Genomic DNA, 25,425 nt, shown 5'->3' with positions numbered 1-25,425 from the left:
ACCTTTGGACTACAAGGCGAACTCCCAACTCTCCAACACTCCAATAGTGCTAAACACTAGCACTATTGGAGTAATCACAGTCAGTACACCACATTTCTAACAGTGTAAGTCATTTTCATTTGATGATTCTGCTTTAACTGGAGAAAAGTAGAAACTTCATGACGGTAAAAAGGCTCTGCGGAGTGTTTCAAGCAAGTATGATGACTATTAAAGTTCCCCATTTCAAAATTGTGTTTTGATTGACTGTTACTTTCTCACCACAAAACACATCTGGTGTTTTTAGTATGATACAAATATAGAACACACAGTTTATTAAACCTTTTCAGTTACATTTTTGAACTGTAAAAATAGTACAAAGTTGATTTCAGTATTTTTTAGTGAAGCTTTTTTTTTTTTTTTGCACAAATAAAAGAAATAATATTCAACCTAGTATTTTTTTTCCTGTTTCTGGAGAGTGTTCTAAAAATGTCCAGAACAAGAGCTGTCGTTTGGGGGGGGGAAATCAAATGTAGCAATGTATGCATAGTTCCTGAAGAGCAGTGTTGTCTTTATCAGCCACTTGGGAAAATTACATTTCACTCCAGTAACAACTGTAACAAATTTTGCAGGGGCATTTTTTTTTTAACATTTGCCTTTATTTTGCCTTTTCTAGCTCACATTTCATTATGTGCAACAATTAACAACTTATACAACATTTACATTACAAATGGCACAAATTTATGTTTAGGATTACTCATCACACAAGGCTGACATACCATCATAGAAAGATTTCAAAATTTACTTGTATAAAAGTTGAATTAAGAGGTGGACCTGCACACTCATCTCTTTCATATATTCTTCGCAAAGTGCAAATTCAGTCTTAAAAAGCCACGTGGATGTTTTTCATACATCTGTTTTTTCATCACTGTAAGATAAAACTCAGCATTTTGTTCAGTAACCATCATCGTATTCATTCTGGGCCGCCTGCCGGGCTAGCATGGCCTGGATAAGAGCACTAGAGCCTGAAGGCCCAGGGTTTTGTGGTGGAGCAGTCATCCACTGAATTCTGTCATCTTCCTGTGCTTGCTGCCTGGCCTGCATGACCTGCATCATGACACTTGACACTGGATGCGGCAGGTCACCCATGTCATCTTCTGTGTCCTCTGCTCTTCTTCTGGCTTGCATGGCCTGTGTGACAGCACTGGATCTGTTGAAAATGTCATATTGATTATTGTCTTCATCCTCCACCCTGTTTCTGGCTGCCATGGCCTGAGCAAGTGCACTGGACGATGATGGGTTTTCATCATGCATCGGATACTGATCTTCATTCTCCTGGTCAGCTAGTTGACGGGCCAACATGGCTTGCATCAGAGAACTAGAGTTAGACATTTCAGAAGGAACAGGTACTCCACCAATGCTGTATCTTTTCTCCTCCTCTTCAAGTTGCTGACGTGCAAGTAAAGCTTGAACCATGGCATTTGAGTTGGACTGATCACCAGATGAGTGATCATATGAATGCTGTTTCATGCTCTAAACAGTAAATAAAATATTCAGTAAGGCTGATAACAAGCTTCTACATGCAAAGTGATGTCAGCATGAAATAATTTTAACAACAAACCCCTTTTTGTTTCTTCTGTTTGGTGTTTTTGTTTGGGATAGATTTTTGAAGGTCCTGTAACCTTTCTAACAAGAAGGACTTGTCTTTCCCTTCCTGGTGGGAGGGAAACAGAAGCAGTCAGGCAAACAAAAACAAAAACATAAAAAAAATGTAAATGTATTCAAGACTAGATAAGTTCCACTTGTTCCTGATGTCTGGTGAAACATATATTAAGGGAAACAGTTTGTAGAACAAACTCACATTGACAATCTGTTGTCTCAGATGACGAATAAGCTCCTTTCGACCATTAGTGACTTGCCACAATATGTATATGATGACACTGAGCAGTAAAATTGCACACAGGAAAACCATTTGCTTAATGACACAAATTTTGCATCAGTACATATGTGCATTTATATGCAAAGCTCAGTTATATGCAAAACATGGCTTGGACTTTTTCGGTCAACGTTACAAAGTACATGCTGTGTACATAAGACAGCACTTGCACTATGCACTTACAGGATGATGAGTGTGATTAGAAAATAGAAGATTTCACTCCGGATGACATTATTGTAAATCTCGACGACCCACTGAGAGCCAGTGATGTTTTTTAGATCATCTATCCAGACATCAACCGCACTGAAGGAATTGTTGAGTCCACGAAAAGGGCCACAGGACTTTGAGGGAGTCAGGCTATGGAGCAAGACAGAGTGAACAAAACAAGACTGAGACTGGAACCTTTCTGTATTTTCAGTACAAAATGCATTATTAATCAAAGACAAATATATATAAATATATTATTTTATTTTATTTTAGCTTAGAAAAGAATAAAATAGAATTGATGGATATATTTTTCTCTTTTTTAACAGTTGAAGTCATGTCCTCTTACCTCCAGGCAGTGTATGCAACAATTGACAGGGCTCCCACGAAGAACGGGAAGAAGAGAAGGAAGATGAAGATGGTTTGCATCTGAGCTGCTCTGCCAGATCGCCGTGGGGGCTGACAGTTATGTGTGAGACTGACCTGAGAAGTGCAAAAACCAAACTTGTACTACCCCATAAATACACATCCATAAACAAATATATTGATTTATTTTTGTAGTAACTTTGCTAATAAACTTGTGAGCCATAACAGAAAACAGAGCTTGGAATTGACTTTTTAAAAGATCATTCAGCAGGTTCATGAAACACACAGCATCAGCAGATCCGGCCTAGATCAAATTACAAATCCTACAAAGTTCATTAAATTTCAGTGATTGATTGATCTTGTCTGGTACCATTAAACCATAATGGTTACTCCTTAAATCCGAAACCCAGGCTGTCTTTTCCATTACCCAAAATAAAGCATCCATTCAATGTGATGAAAGGATTTTAATTAATTATTGACTGAGGTGTGCAAATAGAGTAACATGACCCTTATGGAGCATGGAGCAGTCCTGGTAGCAGCATTTACCTTCTTTAGATAAAACAGGATGAAGAATTTGAAAATCTGCATGGCAGGTAGCAGAGGAGAGAAGTAGATTCCAATCCTGTGGAGAGAAAATAGACGATTGCATTTAAATAATTTAAAAAGGTCCAAGATCAAGATAGATAACATAAGATTTGACTAAAATCCACTGACACACTGCTAGAACTTATGAAATGTCGAATGTATTGTTCATATGGTTCATACCAGGCCAGCGTCTGTGAATAGATGAGTTCAAGCACATTTCTGGCTACGTCAAACTCAGGAACCCCCATGCGTGGTATTAATTTTGTCCCGATCACACTATTAGACAGAAATTGAGTATGTGATTTTAAACATAGGTTCATCTAACAATATAAAATATGAATTGAAATTCTATAACTCACTTGCTAAGAAACTCTCCAAAGAAAGATCCCAACATCAGGAAAAGGAAGTCAAAAAGGACCAGACGGTACAAAGACTGCCCTACCATGGACTCCCAACCCTGATGAATGAAACAAATTCACGAATGAATGTCTATGCCTAATGAATAAAGTAGGGACAGATAAAATAAACGTATGTTGTGTTTAAAAAACACAAATAAATAGATAAATGGATATTTATTACTTACTGAACCTTTAGCAGGCACCTTATTCATCCAATAATAACACAAAACAGACAGAATGGACATCTTGAGAAAGACATTTCTGTATGTGAAAAAAGAAAGTATTTCAATTTTTATTATTGGTTAAATAAATAATTATATTTGCTTTGTGCTAGATGTCCAAATCCAAATCCAAATCCAATTTATTTATATAGCACATTTAAAAACAGAAAGTTTTCCCAAAGTGCTGTACAGAAACAAAGGAGTAAAACACAAGATGAAGCCACTGACACTCACATAAAAACACAATACTACACATAATAAACATATCAACTCACACCAGTCTGAACGCAATCGAAAAAAGGTGTGTTTTCAAAAGCGACTTAAAAACAGGAAACAAAGATGCCTGTTTAATATTTAAAGGCAGCGTAGTCCAAAGTTTTGGAGCCATAATTGAAAAGGCTCGTTCTCCTCTTTGTTTTAGCCTAGATTTTGGGACAACCAAAAGCAGCTGATCTAAGGGTCCGCGAAGGAATATGAGGCTGAAGTAACTCGGAAAGGTATGGGGGAGCAAGACCATTAAGGCATTTATGGTCTATAAATTTATAGATGTGTCGATAGCTGCACCACTTTACATATATACAGTCATGGCTTTACATAGATACCACTATACTTTATATATACTTTTGTTTAAGCCTGGTCCTAGAACTGTTCCTAGATCCTAGCACTCCCAGTCTTCTCACTATACTTCAGGAAGTCCTACATTGTTTTATAACACAGCCCACAAATTACACTGCAATTAACTCTAACAAGATTGGGAGCCTGCTACCATGCTGGTGACTCTGTGATGATGTCATAGGCACACCAAAACAAGGTTAGTTGCCTCCTTATTTCCGGTCTAATGGTAAACTAAGATATCTGTATTTTGTTATCTATCTAGACATAGACATAGACATATTTATATACATATATTGTTTTATTTCACCTGATCAACAGAGCATATATCTGTTTGCGGTGGGTGGAGTAATGCTCAAATTTGTTGAAGAGGGAGTAGAAGAGTGGAATAACCAGGTTTATTAAAGACACCACAAAGGGAACCAGGAGTGTCTTTGCCTCCTCAAGCAGAGACCAATTGTCATTTTCTGTTGCCTGCTGTAAAACATAAAACAGGTAAAGATAGTGGATAATGACAAATACTGTATGCAATGAAACAATAAAAACCCTGCACTGTTGGTAAATGACAAGACTTTCAGTAAATTTATGACACCTGGTTTAGATTTTCACGCTCTGAGAGTACAGGTGAGGTATATATTTTTACATGTTTTTTAGTTTCTACTAGTTTTACTAACAAGAAAAGTGATTTCTCTAGAGAAAAAATATGCATTCACATTGCCTGTAGTCTACATTTAACAGACACAAGTAATTCCAAAGTCTAATTATTCCATTTTAACTTATGTACCTCAATCTCATACTCGCAGAGATAGTAAATACTGGCTGCACAACCAAAAGCCAAGCTTGTGGAGAGAAGCCAGCAACTAAAATTAATCCCATAGTGCTTCAGTTTTTCAGAGACTGTAAGGCGCTCCTGCTGGGCCGTTTCTGATAAAGACTCCTGAGTGAGCAGCAAGAGGACAAACAATGAAATACTGATGTGTATGTAGGTGTAAAATACAGAATTTCAATCTGTCACAGTTAATTCAGCATTTGATATTTTTTAGAAAAAGAAAAAAGCTATAAGTCACCTTGAGCTGGACACAAAGGTTGTTCCTGCGCTGTTTCACTGCTTTCTCATTGGTTACACTAAAATCCCAGGTGCAAAGAAGTTGCCATGCACTGTTTGATGTCGAGTCTGCTAGTACATAGTTGTTCTTGAAATTGACTGCCATGCTGCACGTGGACAAATCAAGATTCAGAATCATTGTTAGAATCAGAGCTATTGGAGCAGCTATGAGAGTTTTTATATCTACAACTATTAATCAATGTTATGATTGCTTGTTTTGGCATACTTATATTAGAATTTTCACATTTCCTAATAATTTATTATTATATTTATCAATTTTTTCTTTTAACTTATCTCCTCTTCTCCCACATGCATGTTGAGGAGTCATAACAAAGCAAATTCCCTGTGGACTTGAGTAAAATCTTTAGCATGATGAGGACTTAACTAACCTGAAAATAAGTGAAATTCCACATAGCACCATATAGACTGCAATGGTGAAGAAATAGGCCAGCTGCATGTTGTAACCCACCAGAGATTCATTGCTGTAGCTACCGTAGTACATGACCGTATACTTGAAGTAACCCTAGGAAATCCAAAATATATGCAACTCTTGTTCACTCAGTACAGAGAGAATTAGAAAACATCTAACATGATATTACATAATACATATCAACAGTGTTTGCTAGTTCTAATTGATTATGATCTGCCATCTAGAGCAGATTCATGTTTTAGATTTTCTTTTGTGAAAACAAATGCTGTTGCACTGTCACTCCACTTGACGAAACCCCACTTGTGGTTGGGGTTTGCATGTGCTCTTTGTGCATGAATGTTAGGTTAACTGGTGACTAAACTGGCTATAGGTGTGGATGTGAGACTGGTGATCTGTCCAGACTGTATCCATCATTGGAAAACAAATAACTGCATCCAAAATAATGCAGATTTGAGCCATGAGCATGAGCCATGACTGAGAACCTTCACAGACATGAGCATAAACCAAATAATTAGCTCTTTAAATATTACATAGTCATTTAATTAAATGGTAATTATTACATTAGCTTTAAATTTTAAAATAAGGATGGTTGTGACTTCAACAGAAGATAAATGCATGTACTACTTACAGCTCCAGTTAGTATCTCCAGTCCTCTGAAGGTCACATTTTGGGGTACGTTGTTCACAATTTGAGAAATGTTTGGGGTTTGCTTGTAAACAAGCAGAGGGATGGTGACAAAGCCAAAGTTGACCAGGAATGAGAAAATGTTAAACATGAGAAGCCACTTCAGGAACACAAAATAGGTGAGAACACTGGTCCCAAACTTCCCACCAATGCTTTTCATAGCGCCTTGCCACAGTTTCAGGGTCTGCTTGGCTGACTTTACATGGTACCCGCATTTTCGTGAAAACTGAAAAAAGATCATAACATTCTGTATGTAGCATATGAGCACAAATTATGAATGAGCTAGGCTCATAAAGAGATGCAGCTGTTGCTTTTATGACAGATAAAACACTCACCAGAGACAGCTTTTCAGAGCAATCTGCCAAACATGTGAATTGGCGAGACTTCTTGGAAGACTGTAATTCCAATTCTTTCCTGTAAGAGTAAAACCATTGGGATCCTTGTCAAGCAAATTACCTGCATCACAAGTTTCTGCAGGCTGTAGAAGCCCCTTTGGACTTCAATTAGTACTTTCTTGTGTAATTTGTGTTGGACAAATACTTCCTTCAGAGATCTTTATTGCAACACCTGTGGCCTCCAAGCATTTGCATACAGCCTAGTTTATGGTTCCCAGCAGGATGCAATGTTTAACTAAATGTTTCGAATGACACTGAGAAGGATTTTGTTATCATCTTTATTTGTTTGTGGCTCACCCACCTGATATGTTTCTTGTCTTTAAAGCTCATTGGAAGATCCCGAATGGCCTGGATTCTGTCTCGTGTTGACAGAGCAGCAAGTTCCTCGAGCAAGTTTTGTTGCTCTGCCAGACACAAGATGACAAGACAAGTGCTGGCTGTTAAATCTTTGCGAGTACTGCCTTTCAGAATACATATCAGGTGTCATAATTCACTATCCAAAAATCCACAGGATAATCTGACACCCCTCAGGTGTGCTTACCATTTTGCATCTCATTCCAGATGGCATCCTCTGTGAAAGCTGTTTGGGTATGATCTGCATTAGGAAACATGCTCATCCTTCTCATCGCTATTCCTCTCCACCGCATTGTCATTTTTCCTGGATTTGCACACAAGCAAAAGACAGCCAGCCTTCTGTTGTGATTATTGTGGATTTTCAAACTCAAAAGCATGAGATTGATACAAGAACAGAGTGACAGTCAGCAAATAAACTGGGTAGCATTTTTAAATGTAACACCTGCAGCCGTTTATGCAGCCTTTATCACTTACTCTTTTCTATAATAACAATAAGCTGCTACTTATTTATAAATCTAAAGATAAATATCGACTGCAAAAACACTGACAGAAAGCACTGCTGATAGTACAGGACACAGCACCATATACAAACTAATGTGGGTCCTAATATGCAACTGTTTGTTCAAAATCTTTATTTCTGATGAATTTATGATTTCATATTTATTTTCATTTCATATAATGCTATGATACTGAAGGTGTTGGTGCCATTGCCCACCAAACTGTATTACTTTGCAGTTATTGTCAGAGTATCAGTCTGTGTGTATTATTTGCATGCATTAGTTTTAGTCTTGGTATGACTCTGGAATTTCTTTTTAGTCTTTCAGAAGCATAAAGATTAAATAAAATGGGAGGAAATGGAAGACATAGTTATAATTCATCCTGAATTTCTATCTATATGGATTCCATGACAGTCCATCCAACAGTTGCTAATACAGTTTACTTGTGTATTTAATGTAATAGGTGATGAAATAGATATTAGACAAGTGAAAACAGATGTAAATCAAAGTTGTATATCTGTGTCATGTTCTATGGTAATCAAACTATACACTGAAAAAAAGGCCATGTTGGATTTACTTGATTCAATAGTGGACATTGGTTGCACACAAATGTTTTGCTTTGGCAGAAACTTAGACAAATGAGTTAAATCAACACAACTTATTCCTATTCAATAAACCTGTGCATTTTGTGTTCAGAAACCACAACTGAAACATGTTTAGATGAAGTAAGTTGAGCTCTTGGAATATTTTAATCCTTCACAATTTTGTCATTTTATTTCAACACTATTCAATAACTTTTACCCCAGTACTACTTGGTCACTTAAATACTACATGTTGTCTTCATATTACATAATGTTCAACAAAGTCTAGAGTCTGGTTACTATAAAAAGTGAACGGGTCTACAACAACTACAATCCTCCTATCTTTCAGGGGCATAAGCCTGAAGTGATAGGTCACTCGGCAGCGAACACCCTGGACAGCTCACCAGTCTACCACAGAGACAAACAACCATTCACATTAAATTGTGGATTTGAACCCAGGACCTTCGTGAGGCAACAGCACTAATGCCACCATTACATGTGGTTAAACCATGATAAAAAGCGATAGCATACATGTGGTGTGTTTGTAGTTGTCTGTGTAATTTCATGAGTCCAGCAACTAGCCACTCTTACTAGATTGTATCAGATCATCTCAACAAGAACAAATTAAGTTGTTGAATTTCATACAGATCCTACATGATTTAATTACGTTCAAGATAGAAACATGAAATTTTTGTGTTCAAATTAAAAGGTAGGCTTTTTTAATGTAACAACCACCCAATTTACTTCTTTCGGTTTACCAAAAAAGTAGAGGCGGCTGCTCGACTTGACTGAGATGGATGCCTTCGTCAAACCACGATCCAAAGCGTGCGAGACTGAAATCCTGTGTGATGTAAACATTGCTATATTATTGACTTACTTCACTCGCTGTTGGTCACATGAACAATAACCGTATGACTGTTCCCACCACTAGCTCATGACCCTACGCTGTGTTCACTGCATGATTCCATGTTTTGGCACTGATCACCACCTGCACTCATGTATATATCTTTCTACGTAGCACTTTTAATTCTTATTCTCATGTATATATCTCATGTATATCTCATGCATATATCTTTCTACGTAGCACTTTTAAGTCTTATTCTTACTTTTATTTTTTCATGTCTATTTAAGCGCAATTTATGACAGCATGTTTGCACTGAAGCACCGCAGCAATTTCCTAATGTTGTAAACCTGCTCAACATTTGGCAATAAAACCCTTTCTGATTCTGATTCTGATTCAAACATGAACAATTTAATCTACCCTCTCTGCATATTATGTAGTTTCTACACTATAGAGTTACTATAGAGTTACACTTAACTTTAAAGCATGAGGCACTTGTGTTAAATACACACAAGATACTTACATAAATCCAAGAGCTGGCCAATCCCTTTTTTTCAGTGTAGTTGAAAAACCGACCAACAAACACTTCTACTGTATGCTGTAACTTTTTATGCAAAAAACATGCAACTTCATGCAAAAAACATTTACTAAATAATCCCCTTTGCTCTGTTTTATTTTCTATGCCAATTTCCTTGTAGCTTTTATTGTTGACATCCATTATATCCACAATTAAGGATACAGTCTAGTGAAGACATGAGTATGAGGATGAATGGCAATGTTATTTGAACACTCAAAAAAAAATGAAATTGGGTGGTTGTTACATGTACAAGATTCAAACTTGTAATTTGAACTAAATAATTTCATGTTTCAATGGTGAATGTAATTAAATCATGTAGCATCTGCATGAAATTCAGCAACTTAATTTGTTCTTGTTGAGATGACATGATACAATCTAGTAAGAGTGGTTAGTTGCCTGGACTCACAAAATTCACAAGATCACATTAGATGTCAAACTGCAGGAAAATCGCTGGAGTTTTAAGAGGCAGACAACTACACCACGTGTATGCTATCGCTATTTATTGTGGTTTAACCTGTCAAGGACAAAAACATACAGAAAATTCTGCATCAAGCCTTCTAATCATAGCTTTCCTAGTTTTGGTAAGCCTGGATTGACAGCTTGGTGGCGTGATGGTTAGTGCTGTTGCCTCACAGCAAGAATTCTAAATTACCCATGAATATAAGTGCAAATGGTTGTTTGTCTCCATGAAATTATCAACCCCCATATTGGTTCATTGAGCACGACTAGCAGTAATTGCCTTGATTAACAAAGTAGTTGTTCAAACAACAAGATTTCATTGCGTTTTCCTAAAGTTTTTAACTTGTGTAGAATCAATTAAAACAAATTTCACTCTACATACTTAAATAAATCACTTCAAGTCAATGTAAGTATACTACGCTGATCCAACATAATCTGATTACATTAAGCCACCAAATGCCAAATGTGTTGGTTTGACATGGTCAAAAATCGGTTATTGTACTTGGTTAAATCACGTGGAAAAAGGCGCCATGATTAAATTGTGTTCATCCAACAACAGATTTTTTTGAGTGAAATGATTATCCTGTGATGGAAACTTTACAGATTAATGTGTGTTTAGTTATACCATAAAGGAACTGTGTAATCTTAAGTGTCATGAAGCGTATTACCTGAAGACGATGGAAGTGGAATAGATCTTGACTGATTATATTCAGGGTCCATCCCAAATATACTGTGATCTAAAATGTAGAGGAGATAGAGAGGAAGTATCAACAAAAGGTTACTTAGCAACATCCACTGGCATATACAAAAAATGAAGCTGCTGAACAAGTAACACAACTTTTTCAATCAAACAAACACAAATGTGTACAAAAACTTTATGTTGCTTTATAGTTAAATAATTTAACATGGCCACAAAGAGGTGATACACATACTGGGTCCATGGTGCCTTGGAGGACTCCTTGGGCGTATGGAGATGGCATCCATTGGGATGTTTTCTCTACCCCTCCAGCTTTGTTCCTGCCAGCCACCTTGAGGCACTCTCCCTATAGCAGCATCATTGCTAGCCCTGTCACCCCACCAGGTTGGGTCTTTGTTGTCATAGGGGTTAGTATGATGGGTTTTGCTGGAAGCCCTAGAGCCCAAACAGAATAAATTAAATTATTAATAAATTATATAAATGTATGACACCTAAGAGCACTGACGTTATCACATCAGGAAGAGAACAGAAACTTCAAGTCACCGATATAGTTATTTGAATTTAAACTGTGGAGGTTTTATTTAATTTAAAGTACATTCAGTCTTATAGAGTATTGGACTCATTTTAACAGTAAACTGCAGAGACTAGTATGCTAAAGTTTACTCTAGGGCTCTCATATAATCATCCACAATCCTCAGACCTTAAATCTTGTACCAAAAAGATTAACACTAAAATGAACCAGCCGAGGATAAAGCAAAGATATATAACAAATTCGCGCTGTTGCCTTTTTCTTGAGGCGATCCTGTTGAATCTAGTTTTTCATTTGCTTGCTTGACATTCTGACCTTTTCTTCACAGTACTTCCTCTTACTACAAGCACACACAACACACCACTCAAACTCCTTCACAAACACATTCTTTGACAAATTGTAATTCTATACTTTTCAGGAAAAAAGATTTCTCTGATGCACATTTGAGGACAAAAACAAATTTTATGTTATAATATAAACACAAACCTTCTATCAATTTCCAGAGTCTCGGTGTCATGGTATGCATGGTTGAAAAATCCCCCGTTCCTGTAACTTGTCATGAGATCCTTCAAATCGATCCGTTTGCTTTTCTTTGGAGACAGCAGTGATTCCTCAGCTCAGTATGCCCCAGTCGCTCCCAATATGAGGATTTCGGTGTCAAGTGGCAAAATGTAAACGACTTATTCAATATAAAAGACAAATATTAAAATAAAGCAATAGAATTGTGCTTGAAGTCAAGTTATCAAGCTAAAGACTAAACCTAAACAAGTAGTATAACATGTTAATACCACATAGTTTTCTGTATAGAGGCAGCTTCATAGAAAGCATGTGCAATTTGATCTCTAGAGCGCTCGGTCCGATCATTATAAATTCATGTAGGAGGTTTGGTTTCAGCCTGTGGAAAGAGGTTTGGTTGCAGTGGTATAGCTCTGTGGTTCTCACAAAAACCATTATATTATGGCAAGAGAACACCTCGGTCTTATATAACAATGAACAGAAAACAACAGACTGATGGCTGAACTATGGAAACAGGAAACCTATAAGAAATGTGTAGTTAGAGTTAGGTTCTCATATAATAACAAACCTGTAAAGATTAAAAGAACTTGTCAAATGACATTCTGCTCTGTTATTAGCCTCTGCTTACCTGGTTACTGTCCTGTAATGGAGAGAATATATCTAAAAGGGCGTCCTGACAATACAGAGTTGCAGCTTAAAAGTCTGAGGAGTATCTCTGAATTACCGTCAGTGACATAAAAAGAAGGACTGTCCTCCTACCAGGAAGTTTAGCCTGAGCTCACAAAGGTAAAAGTCCGCTGCTTTTGGACTGGCACTTGGATATTGAAAGGTTACGCTAGATTGTGACATGAATAATTAAACCGCCAGTGCTAATAATTATTTAGCATCCTTATTAAAACTTAAGGTGATAAGGCTCAAAAGGCTGACCTATAGGGTTGAATCCTGTTACAGACAGATAAATGAAACCTAACCAATAAACAAATAGTCGGAAACCGGAAAAAATGAGCGTGCGAATTGGGTTTACTATGCTCCACACAGGGAAGGAAGAGTTGTGAGCAAGCATTTTAATGAAGTGAAAGGACAAACATAGACAAACTGGGAATATATTGTGTGACTGTGAAACTAACTAATATAATATGTAATCTGTATGTTCATAATTTTGTTTTTTTCTTTTGAGACTGTGAGTTAACTAAAACCTATTTTAAACTTAAACCTGTCATATTAGTATAATTAGCACATTCGCTTAAAAAATCCTACAAAAATGACTACATAGCATAGAATATAATATTAAACATGTAACTAGCAACACAGACTATTATAAAATGAAACCAAACACGACACCCAGATATAACATAAATAAATAATAGCTAGTGTCGCTCCCGGAGCTGTATCCACATCCAGGAAGTAGATGTTGGGAAAGACTGCTATTATCTTCCTGACAGCTGGGAGAGTTAACTCCTTGTTTTTGACGAAGTCTGATGGTTAATTGTTAGCTAATACATAAATAGCTGTATTTATTCTGTCGGAAAGGAAACAATGGAAGTCGACTCAGGTATTTTTGAAGTTCGTGCATTACTTCAGAACATTAATTAACCCAATTTATTTCTACATTAGCTAACTAGCTAATAATGCTAGCCGCTAAAAAGTAGCTAAAAGTTTGTTGTGCTGGTGAATGATTTGACAGAGGGTCATATAACGATTACAGGAAGACCTTCAAATGAGAGCAGGAAGAGATTTTGTTTGTCTGGTTTGGCTCGAGTGTGTTTACGGTGTCGAAACTCAATTGTCGGCTCATAAAACAGTCTGCTCCCTTGGTTAGCCATTGTCTTTTCTCCTGGGAGGCAAACGTAAAAAGGAGTGTCGAATTTTAACAATGTTTTTGTTAGCTGTAGATACATATACTTGAGTTGTGACGTGATGTTATTGTTTGTATGTGTAAACTTATTATAAGGCGCAGGGTGTTAGGGACATTAGGGTAGCCAGTAGTGACCTGTTCGTATACAGTACTTATTAAAAATCTATTAAAAGCTCATAAGTGTGCACAGTTTGAAATATCAGTATCCTGTGATCTACAATTTATCATTAATTACTTTTGTGGAATGTCGAGTTTAAGGGTGCATCATTTTCTTCATTTGTATTGATTTTTATTATTATTCCCATAATATAAAACAGCTTCTTCTCAGTTTTCTGTCACTTAGAAAAGTGTTAGAAAACTCTGTCCTCCTCTCGTTCTTCTCACCACTCTCAGTCAGTGCAACCTCAATTCCCCCTTTCTCTTCCTTTCCACCATCCTCTATCACATGTTCTTGCTCACCCTGCTACACAAACTCTTACTTGAAGTATAATTTTTCAGTTTTCATCCTTTTGGGGCTCATGTCAGAGGTCAACTCTGATCATTGAGGCACAGTTTAACTCTTGCGAATAATGTAGCTATCTTTATATTTGTGAAATTTTAAATGAATCCCAACACTATAACAAGAGTACCTTGAGAAGACCTGATATCAGTATGTTAAAGTATGTTAAAAATACATTAGATTAAATTAGATTTATGATATGTTCAATGTTTTGAACTTGTGACAGCCATTTTCTGTTTGTTTTACTTTGATGTTATCAAACAGAAGTCATATGGCAGTTTAAAGGTCTTGCAGATATAAACCAGGTGATTCAGTAATACGTAAAAATGGTTTCCACAGACATGCTACCAGAGGGTTTTCTAGATGTAGAAAAAGCTACATCTAACGAAACTATTGGCATGTGAATGTTTTTTCCTTTTCATTCTTTTTTTATTTAGATTAAGAAGAAGTGTCAGTTCGGTATTTTAAGCCTTAAGATATACCAGCTTCCTCAAAATGCCTTGCTTGCCTAACAGCTGGCTCCACATACAGAAGCAGAATTCTACTTGATGTTAGTCTTAGTAAAGTTTCAGTTCAAGCTGCTATCGAAACAAATGATTACTTGAAATAACTTTTTGTTCTCAAGATACGAGCTCATCATGTGTCAAATAATTTGGAGGAGACCTGCTTCTGGTTATCTGGCTGTTTCTGAAATTCATGGCCACATGTTATAATGGTGTTAAGTTTAGCTTGGTAAATTTGAGAGACATCCTATATTGATTTAACGTTTTCAACAGCCTCTTAACCATTCTTAACCTGTTAGCTGTTATCTTTGCTGACCTTCCTTTTGAAAGAAATGTGTTAATGGCTGACAAGTGAACTCAGTTTACCTCCTTTGCCTCTCAATTCTTTTGTTTTAATGCCATTTCTCAATTTTGCTTTCTTGGAGAAAGACATGAGTAATGAGACTCATTAGCAGTCACCTGGAGAGAATAAAGTAACTGTGCTATAAGGTTGAGCCTCAATGTGTGTTGGACTAAACCATTTCTAAATTTGTAAGTCTGGCAGAGAGCTTCTATTATTTTTGTAATCATCCAACAGATTTATTCAGGCAGTTTAATTATGACATAATTTACATAGGGATTAAAAAAATGTAAACAAAAGCATTTTTTTCATTCCTGGCTTGGAAGGGCCCCTCCTGCTGGAGCTCTAGGTAGTACTTTTCTCTCCACTGCTACAACCTATTTTTTAAATGGTGTTGATGAGCATTTTTTTAGCCTTTCTGGAGTTTTTTTTTTTTTTTTCATGGTTTAAATTTTATCTTTAGTCACTATGTTAATATCAGTTTGTTCTCATTTCTTTTGTCATGGTGTGTGGTGGTCCTTTGATAAAACTGAATATATGGAGGGAAAAAAATAGGAAAAAAATAAAAAGCAAACTTGTCTAAGAGAATTCAGACTGTGCTGAAGAATAAAGGTGGTCAAATGAAATGTTGACTTTCAAGCTGCATTGTATTTGTACAGTACAGCTGTACAAATATAGCATTTTTACGCTATTTCTATGCATGATTGCACTTGTCAGTAGATCTCTGCACTTATTTCTCAATTTCATAGCAAAACATGAAGAAATGAGGGATGGTTTGTGTCTTTTGCATGGTGATGTAGTTATTATCTCAACTTGAATCCAACTTGAGTCTGCAAATAAAAAAAAGTTTAATTTATGCAAATCTCAGACAACATATACATCCTTAGAAATATATCTGTGCTAGCCCAATATCAAGTGAATCGTGTAGCTGTCCATATTTTTATGTGGACGTGAATGGATTGGATGGATGGATGGATGGATGGATGGGTTGATCCTGATTTGAAGTGACTGTTGTGAAAATGCAGGGGTAATTAGCTCAGTGTTAAACACAGTCATATTACTTTGTATTATGTATATTTCATCGAGTTTTGTTTTCTGTACAGATGCAATATTAGCATCTGTTCCAGAAGAGCAAAAATAAATGTCATGTAAGAAACATTACTTTGTTTGTCTTTTCAAGTGTTTGTCACTGATCACAGTGGGCGAATCAGCAGTAACCCTCTGCTGGACCAGCTCCCCAGTTACCAGTCCCTGCTGTACCGCAGGAAGTCGTCAACTGTTGGCTCCAAACAAAGAGGCAGCTCTAGAGCAAGGGTTGGCTCATCTGGCAGTGGGAAATGGGGTATAAACACCTTTGTAAGACAAACCGTGAAACAGAAGAGTCAGACTGAGAAGCGACACATCAGAGAACTAGCCAAGCCCATGGCTGAGAAACGCAAACAGTAGGAAACTGTAGTCTGTTATGACTTCTTTCACTAATAGCTAAATAACGTTTTTGTGTGTCAGGAGTTTATTTGACTGTTTGATGTTTTAGGAAACGGTGTGCAGAAGATGCTCAAAAGTTGAGCAGCTGGCAACAGTGGCGACAAAGCACCCGCAAGTATCTGAGGAGGATGAGAGATGAAAGCGAAGAATGGCTGAGCTCTTTGAAGCTCTGGAGGGGAGACATCCACCTAATAGAAGGTAAAAGAAAGACAAACAGATTGTCTGACAGAAATTGTTTCTTTGGACTCAAAGACTTGTTTGGATTTCTGTTCAGATGGTGCTAATCGGTAATTATAATTTTGCTAAGACAAAGTGTACCTTTGTGTTATGTCAGACTTAAGTTCTCCCTTTTTGCCTCTTTCACTTGTCACTAGGGATGTTTGGAACAGGGATCCTGTCTTACTTCTCCTTTCTGCGCTTCCTGGTCACACTCAACTTTATCATCTTTCTGCTCATGTTCGGTTTTGTCATGTTGCCCATCATCATTGCACCCCATGTTTCAGGAAATATCACCTTCAGCCAGAATGATAGTGAGAGGATTATTTGTTTGTTTGTTTCAATTAGAAGCATATACTAAGCAAGAAAGATGAAAAAGCTTAGCTTATCTGTTATATTACAGGTTACTGCAGCGTGTATGAAAGTGGCAGTCGTCGAGGTCTTGTTAACTATCATAAGTATATTACTGATCTGCTTTCTGGTGAAGTAAGTGTTGTCACATTATTAGTCTCCTGAGAAAGAGTCCACTCTGTAGTTTCTGTACTCACCTGCTGTGCTTCATCTGCAGGGCTTTCTGGAACAGACCTATCTTTTCTACGGCTTCTACAATGTGGAAAAAATCCATTTCTCCCACATAACTTATAATTTGGCACTGGCATACCTGCTGGTCACTATAGGGTACCTCTTCCTCAGTCTTATCTGGATTGTTAAAAGGTATGAAAAAGGCAAACTCATAAGAAATAACATTTATGTGATGAGATGTGGTCTTGAGTGTTTTCTTCTTTCGAAGGTCTGCCACCGGGTTCAAACATAATCTGATTCAGGATGAGGATTGCTTTCAGAGTTTTTGCAACAAGATCTTTGCTGGCTGGGATTTCTGCATCACCAGTGAGAATGCTGCAAAGCTGAAGAAAAAGACTTTGCTCTATGAGCTGAAGGTTAGTTTATACATCAGAAGCATGATTGTAAAACTGGCTAGTCAAAACAATGGCCAGTTTACAAATTTGTTTTAAACTAATTTGAAAAAATGGGTGCTTACATGGCACCCCAGCAGCTACATACAATTACTCTAAAGTAAAAATAAGATGTGCATTTTAATATAATCTACTTTTATGGCTTTAGTGACATTCAAGGCCCCAGTTCCCACATGCATTACTACCGGGGTCACATGCTAATCAGCGGTATTCTGTGCTATCATTGGTAGTCGCTTCAAATCCTCACCAGGAAGTTAAAGGCAAGGCAAGTTTATTTGTATAGCACAATTCAACAACAAGGTGGTTCAAAGTGCTTTACAGAGACATTAGAAACAAAAACAAATAAAAAGCATGATTTAAAATTGATTAAAACAAGCAAACAAACTAACTAAATAACAAACAAACAAACAAACAAAACAGTATGTAAAATCAAAACAGATAAAATCAGAACAATAGATAAAATCAGTAGTTAAAATGAGCTTAAAAGCTTAAAATAAATTTATCACAGGTCCCGCCTGCTTCACAGTGCCAGCAGTTATTTAGCCTCTAACCACGTGAAGTCACTGAATGTCATTCACTTTCTATTGCCCCTGGTTGCCACATAGCTGCCAATTGTTTTCAGTGTTGATGCAGCTCTACCCTGTACCTGTGTCCTGGAGGTAGTAGTTCATATGCATGTTAGAGAGGGTGCAATACATCACTGAGAATTGCTTACACTTGTCCCTTGATGTTCCTTAAAGTAAAGTAAAAGAAAAATTTTATTTATATTGCACCTTTCAAGATAAAAATCACAAAGTGCTTCACAGAAGCTAAAACATAAAAATAAAAATCAACCAAAAGCGAGTTTAAAAAAACAACAACAAAAAAAACTTCATTAGTCTTACTGATGAGTCTAAAGTAAAGAAAATTAATAATCAAACACCATCATTTTGTTGTCTTGCCTTATTTTAAAATTCATATTTTTATATCTTTAGACTGATTTGGAGGATGAGAAGATCAAGCAGAAAATAGCAGAGCGCACCCACAAAGAAAAATGTCGGCTTTACTTCATCCGTCTCATCCTGAATCTTTTCGTCATTGGTGTACTGGCTGCTTGCTTCTACTGCATTTATTTAGCCACTATCTTCTCCCAGAAAGCCCAAATGAATGACCAAAAGGTAAGACAATTTTTTCTAATATTCTTTCTCTCCACCCACTTTGATTCAACCTTTATGTAGAAATTTCTGGTAAATGTTGGCAACACAGGATAAAAGGTATTTGTTGTTTCTCCTCTTTTGCAGGTGAATTTCATAGTAGATCTCATTTTTGAGTATCTACCTTCAATTGTTATCACCTTTGCCAACTTCATTACCCCAGTACTTTTCTCTTTTATCATCAACTTTGAGGACTATTCTCCTGCTTTTGAGATCCGCTTCACTCTTATGAGGTAAAATGGAGTCTTGTGTTTTGACCTGCTTACTCATAGATGCAGATTTGAACTTGAAAGTATTTCTGATTTGCCTTCTTTCTTCCTATCCTCACAGGTGTGTCTTCATGCGGTTAACCAGTATTGTGGTTTTGCTCTTTTCTGTCTGGTCTCGGATCACTAAATGTAAAGATGATCCCTGTATTTGTGGCTACAACCACGATCTTTACCCTGTAAGTAATCCTCTTTTGCCATAATGTAATATACAGTGGTTTGCAGGGGTAGTGCCACAGGTACCAGTGTCAAACTCATTTGTATCTTTGCATTAGCTGTTATACATACAGTGGGGCAAAAAAGTATTTAGTCAGCCACCGATTGTGCAAGTTCCCCCACCTAAAATGATGACAGAGGTCAGTAATTTGCACCAGAGGTACACTTCAACTGTGAGAGACAGAATGTGAAAAAAAAAATCCATGAATCCACATGGTAGGATTTGTAAAGAATTTATTCGTAAATCAGGGTGGAAAATAAGTATTTGGTCAATAACAAAAATACAACTCAATACTTTGTAACATAACCTTTGTTGGCAATAACAGAGGTCAAACGTTTACTATAGGTCTTTACCAGGTTTGCACACACAGTAGCTGGTATTTTGGCCCATTCCTCCATGCAGATCTTCTCGAGAGCAGTGATGTTTTGGGGCTGTCGCCGAGCAACACGGACTTTCAACTCCCGCCACAGATTTTCTATGGGGTTGAGGTCTGGAGACTGGCTAGGCCACTCCAGGACTTTCAAATGCTTCTTACGGAGCCACTCCTTTGTTGCCCGGGCGGTGTGTTTTGGATCATTGTCATGTTGGAAGACCCAGCCTCGTTTCATCTTCAAAGTTCTCACTGATGGAAGGAGGTTTTGGCTCAAAATCTCACGATACATGGCCCCATTCATTCTGTCCTTAACACGGATCAGTCGTCCTGTCCCCTTGGCAGAAAAACAGCCCCATAGCATGATGTTTCCACCCCCATGCTTCACAGTAGGTATGGTGTTCTTGGGATGCAACTCAGTATTCTTCTTCCTCCAAACACGACGAGTTGAGTTTATACCAAAAGGTTCTACTTTGGTTTCATCTGACCACATGACATTCTCCCAATCCTCTGCTGTATCATCCATGTGCTCTCTGGCAAACTTCAGACGGGCCTGGACATGCACTGGCTTCAGCAGCGGAACACATCTGGCACTGTGGGATTTGATTCCCTGCCGTTGTAGTGTGTTACTGATGGTGACCTTTGTTACTTTGGTCCCAGCTCTCTGCAGGTCATTCACCAGGTCCCCCCGTGTGGTTCTGGGATCTTTGCTCACCGTTCTCATGATCATTTTGACCCCACGGGATGAGATCTTGCGTGGAGCCCCAGATCGAGGGAGATTATCAGTGGTCTTGTATGTCTTCCATTTTCTGATGATTGCTCCCACAGTTGATTTTTTCACACCAAGCTGCTTGCCTATTGTAGATTCACTCTTCCCAGTCTGGTGCAGGTCTACAATACTTTTCCTGGTGTCCTTCGAAAGCTCTTTGGTCTTGGCCATGGCGGAGTTTGGAGTCTGACTGTTTGAGGCTGTGGACAGGTGTCTTTTATACAGATGATGAGTTCAAACAGGTGCCATTCATACAGGTAACGAGTGGGGGACAGAAAAGCTTCTTACAGAAGACGTTACAGGTCTGTGAGAGCCAGAGATTTTCCTTGTTTGAGGTGACCAAATACTTATTTTCCACCCTAATTTACGAATAAATTCTTTACAAATCCTACCATGTGGATTCATGGATTTTTTTTCACATTCTGTCTCTCACAGTTGAAGTGTACCTCTGGTGCAAATTACTGACCTCTGTCATCATTTTAAGTGGGGGAACTTGTACAATCGGTGGCTGACTAAATACTTTTTTGCCCCACTGTATGTGTTAGAATGTGAATATTACATATGTTAAGTGTAACTGCACGAATATGTGCCCATATTTTGGTCTCTTAGACTTTTAATTTTAAAAAGTATTAAAAAAATAGTATATTCCTAATCACCCTATAAAATACATTTCTTAAATCGTGACATTGTATGTATGGTAAAATCCAGTCTCTATATCCTTGTTGCTGTCGACAGTGCTGGGAAACGCATGTGGGCCAAGAGATGTACAAACTCACCATCTTTGACTTCATTGTCATCGTTTCCGTCACCATCTTTGTGGAGTTTCCTCGAAAGTAAGACCTCATTTATCCACAGTAGAAAAAAAGTACAGTTCATCTAGTTTTGTGATCATCTCATGACATTTGAAGAGGTGTAAACATGTCACCTTCATAAAAGATTAAGAATCTCTAATGTAACAGTTACAGGAGCTGACTTGGACTACCGTATTTTTCGATAGTGCGCCTTATAATCCGGTGCGCCTTATGTGTGAATTCTGGTTGTGCTTGCTGACCTCGAACTGATTTTATGTGGTACACTGCGCTAAAAAATCTGTCAAAAATGTTTTAGTTCGACTAAGCTACAGAGCCGCACCGCTTGGATGGATTGTCGGAGAATTACGGCTACTGTAGTCAGGAGCCTCGCGAAGTAATCTGGGTCTAAAACTTCGTCCGCTTCAGGTCCCAAAGTTAGATGAATACTGCGACATCACTGAGAGTTAGAAACTGTCTAAATTCCTTCATCTTTAATAAAATGATCAGCGTTGCTGCTTTACCAGGTGGAACAATTAAGTTTAACATCCAGGCATCCATCAAAACAGAATTTATTAAATTTAACAGAGTTAGAAGTTAGCATGAAGTTAGCTCGCTAGTTTACACCGAAACATGATATAGCATGTTCTGACTGAGATTTCTGAAAAAATTAAAATGTACAGCTCTGCTATCACTTCCAGCATAAATAAGGACAGAAAACTAAACAGCAGTGATGTTTGTAGAGTTACTGAAGTTGGATTAACTGGTATATAATGATGTGCTACGTGATCGCTAATGACACAGCTATGTTAGCATAACATAAACACAGTGAAACTGGAGGATGAACGCTAACTTTTTTCCACTCGATAAAAGTTAACGTTAGGGTTCCCGATGGTTAGGGACAAATACAATCGCATGGCAGGATGCTGTAAATGCACCAAACTTCAGTCAGGAGAACAACTGAGACAATCCATCCACAATACAAGGTTAGTCATTAATATACTGCAACAACATGGGAATAGAGCAGCTGTGAGAGAATTCAGCATTAATGAATCAATGGTACAGAAGTGGAGGAAGAAAGAGGAATGAGTTGAGTCAAGTTTGACTTGTTTTGTTTCGCTTAATGCGCCCTATAATCCGGTGCGCCTTATGTATGAAAACAGATCCATTCATCGACAGTGCGCCTTATAATCCGGTGCACTTTATGGTCTGAAAAATATGGTAGTTTTAGTGTTAGCTTAGTTAGTCTAAATAAATGTAGCTAAAATTATTCTGTCACTGAAGGCTTTGTTTTCTCTGATTATTTCTGCTTTAGTCATTTTTGTCCTTCTTGTTCTATCCTACCCAGACTGCTTCTGAGGTACAGTAATTCTGCCCTGGCTAAATGGATGAGCCAACAGGAGTTTTCTATTCCTCAGAATGTACTGGAGATCGTCTATGGTCAGACCATCTGCTGGATCGGCACTTTCTACTGCCCACTGCTGCCTGCTATCTGCACCCTCAAATATTTCTTTATTTTTTACATCAAGAAGGTGACATTTTGGTTTGAATGCATGTAGTTTTTTTCCTTGCAAGAGTGAAGGAAAAAAGCATGAAATATTCTAGTAAGCCTCATTTGCAAATTTTTGTTTGCTAGGTATCATTAATCAAAAACTGTCGTCCAGCCACACGTCCTTTCCGAGCATCCAGCTCCAACTTCTTTTTCCTCGGCGTGCTGTTGATCGGCCTGACTCTTGCCTGTGTGCCTGTCATAGCTAGTATAGCACAGTGAGTAATGTTCATACTGTGTTCTAATTATATTTGTATAGTTTGTATGGAGCTTTAAAAGAACCTCTAGCAGAAATATTCATGCCAAAGGTCAAAATCTGGCCACTGCCATATAATTATTTTTTTCTTAATATGGATAAATATAGGAACTCTTACTTGTATGCACTCACTTATACTTCCTTTTTGTTCAGGATAAACTGTTCTCGGGCCTGTGGACCTTTTGTTAATTACGAAACCTCCTGGTACGTGGTGCCAGCTACAGTTTCTCAGCTACCCAAAGGAGTCGAAAAGCTTCTTCGTGCTCTCTCTTCAGAGGCCTTTGCTGTCTCTTTCTTTGTTATCACATGGTTGGTCCTCTTATTATATATTTTCACCTTTTTAACATTGTTTTTCCTCTGCTGTAATTTTATACTTTGTTTCCATGTTTTTTCCAGTTTGGCCATGTTTTATGTGATTGCACTTGCTGGAGCACACAAGAGGGTCATTAATGAACTAAGACACCAGCTAGAAATGGTAGGTCTTATTCTCCCCCCCCCCCCCCAAGGGAGGGAGTATGTAATTGGTTCCGTTTGTTAGAAGTCTAGTGCCCACACTTTTAAAGATATCGTTTTCAAATTTTGTGTGATTGTAGGTACAGATAACGGCTTAATTTATTGTTGGTGAAAATCTAGTCGAAGTTACACACCTTATTTTTTCAATATGTTCTGTACGATATCAGTAATAAAAACATCATAAAAAGTCAAAGTTTTATTATAGCTCTTGTCCTTCAGGGGGAGTTGCGTACTCTGAGTGTTCTTGTTATCAATTCAGTTATTGCCAAATACAGTGTGAACTGAAATCTGTTTGTGTTAATTTGTCAATCAGGAGGGCCGCGACCGGCGTTTCCTGATCCAGAAGCTGTGCCAGGCCCAGAAGCGCTCAGGTGTGAGATCCCCACAATCCAAATTCCAACCCCGCCGCAGCAGCAGCAGAAGCAGTCCTAGCTACCACACTAGCTTCGCCACCAATTTCAGTGATGCGGTGTTCCTGGCCCATGCAGCTCCAAGCTCCTCCACTCAAGTTTAAGGCAAAGGCCTTATTTTACTGAACAAAGCAAAGGTGCATGCTTAGACAATTCTTCAATTGTCTAAGCAGACAATTGAACTTTTCAGACTAATATCTTAAATGTGTTTAATTAACTGTGAAAACACTGCATTGTAAACAAATATCCTGTTCACAGTGCTTCTGACCTTTTCAGTGGGGTTTTTTTGGTGTTTGTTTGTTTGTCCAACAAAACAGTCTGAATATTTGTGAATATATGAATTGACAATCTCAAAAAAAAATTTTTTCCTTTAATCAAAACTTTATTTTTGTTGAGCTGTAGAGTATTTACTTGCATGTAATCTTTTCCTTCTGAGAAGGACTTCGATTCTTTTAAACTACTGGACTTGTTTTTAAAACTTTTCTCAATCTCATGCACTTTAAATGTATTAACGCAGGGTTTTGGGGGTTTGTTTTTTTTTTTTTTACTACAGCTTCCTTGTTGACTTGTTTATTTGTGGGTGTTGTTGCATATGCAAATGAATATTTATGACTGTGCCTAATACATTTTGAATGAAATTACTTTTAACACTACTTTTTACTTAGTTTTAGTACCTTTTTAAAATATCTTCTGGACTGTGGGCATGTTATTAACAATGTCCCTGCTCTGGGGTTGTTGTTTTTTTTGTCAGATTTGGGTGAAAATACTCTTGTACTTTCATGATGCCTTAATGTGACTGTGGGTACTGTACATATAAAATAAATGTTTTCTTAAGTATATTTTCTCCTTTTTTTTTTTTTTCTTTTTTTTTTTTAAATCTCACTCTGTTAGTCTCATGTTCTTACATGAAGGGTATGCAGATATTTTATGGAACAAACTGATATAAGTGAATGTGCAATACTCAGTTTTGAATAGTCAGATGGTGGTAAAATCTCTGTCATGGTGCTATGACAAAAGGCAGTTGGATGATATATAAAAAGTGATAAAGGGTAATCAAGGAGAGGGTAATAATAAGATTACGAATTGGCTATTGAAAAAGTAAATGGAATAATTACAAGGCCAACACAATACGCTAACACTATAGATGAGTTAATTGGTATTTTTCTCCTCCTACTTTAAGTATAGTATTTTGCAGGGTATGATACTTCCAGAATATGAAAAAGCAATGTCCTCTCCAGCAACCGAGATGTTAGAAAATG

The 25,425-nt window shown here is 37.5% G+C and overlaps 2 protein-coding genes across 5 annotated transcripts; one reads left to right on the top strand and one right to left on the bottom strand.

Moving 5' to 3' along the window:
- Positions 1-609: 609 nt before the first annotated feature.
- tmc5 (transmembrane channel like 5) lies at positions 610-12,932 on the bottom strand. Of its 4 annotated transcripts, none has more exons than XM_080879621.1 (21): positions 12,592-12,929; positions 11,934-12,037; positions 11,154-11,353; positions 10,890-10,958; positions 7,454-7,570; positions 7,214-7,316; positions 6,853-6,931; positions 6,462-6,743; positions 5,793-5,926; positions 5,366-5,510; positions 5,083-5,235; positions 4,609-4,775; positions 3,651-3,726; positions 3,427-3,524; positions 3,248-3,343; positions 3,029-3,104; positions 2,466-2,599; positions 2,096-2,269; positions 1,838-1,916; positions 1,598-1,690; positions 610-1,509 (listed from the first exon to the last, which is right to left on the bottom strand). In XM_080879621.1, exons 2-21 carry the CDS (start codon positions 12,005-12,007, stop codon positions 931-933), a joined length of 2,928 nt encoding a protein of 975 aa, XP_080735747.1. In that variant the 5' UTR covers positions 12,008-12,037; positions 12,592-12,929; the 3' UTR covers positions 610-930. The 4 variants fall into 4 exon arrangements, with proteins under 4 accessions (XP_080735747.1, XP_080735746.1, XP_080735748.1 ...); XM_080879620.1 differs by having other exon boundaries at positions 11,934-12,126; positions 12,592-12,928; XM_080879622.1 differs by having other exon boundaries at positions 4,609-4,772; positions 11,934-12,931.
- A 441-nt stretch (positions 12,933-13,373) lies between these two features.
- tmc7 (transmembrane channel like 7) lies at positions 13,374-24,987 on the top strand. Its single transcript, XM_080879611.1, has 16 exons — positions 13,374-13,515; positions 16,341-16,602; positions 16,695-16,843; positions 17,020-17,175; positions 17,265-17,347; positions 17,430-17,575; positions 17,652-17,799; positions 18,810-18,992; positions 19,116-19,261; positions 19,359-19,473; positions 21,386-21,483; positions 22,787-22,970; positions 23,075-23,205; positions 23,397-23,552; positions 23,640-23,718; positions 24,070-24,987. The coding sequence occupies exons 1-16, from the start codon at positions 13,500-13,502 to the stop codon at positions 24,268-24,270; spliced, it is 2,253 nt and encodes a 750-aa protein (XP_080735737.1). The 5' UTR covers positions 13,374-13,499; the 3' UTR covers positions 24,271-24,987.
- Positions 24,988-25,425: the final 438 nt, after the last annotated feature.

This window comes from Rhamphochromis sp. 'chilingali' (assembly GCF_963969265.1).
Source record: "Rhamphochromis sp. 'chilingali' genome assembly, chromosome: 4".
NCBI lineage: Eukaryota > Metazoa > Chordata > Actinopteri > Cichliformes > Cichlidae > Rhamphochromis > Rhamphochromis sp. 'chilingali'.
This window is presented reverse-complemented; position numbering and strand designations above follow the sequence as displayed.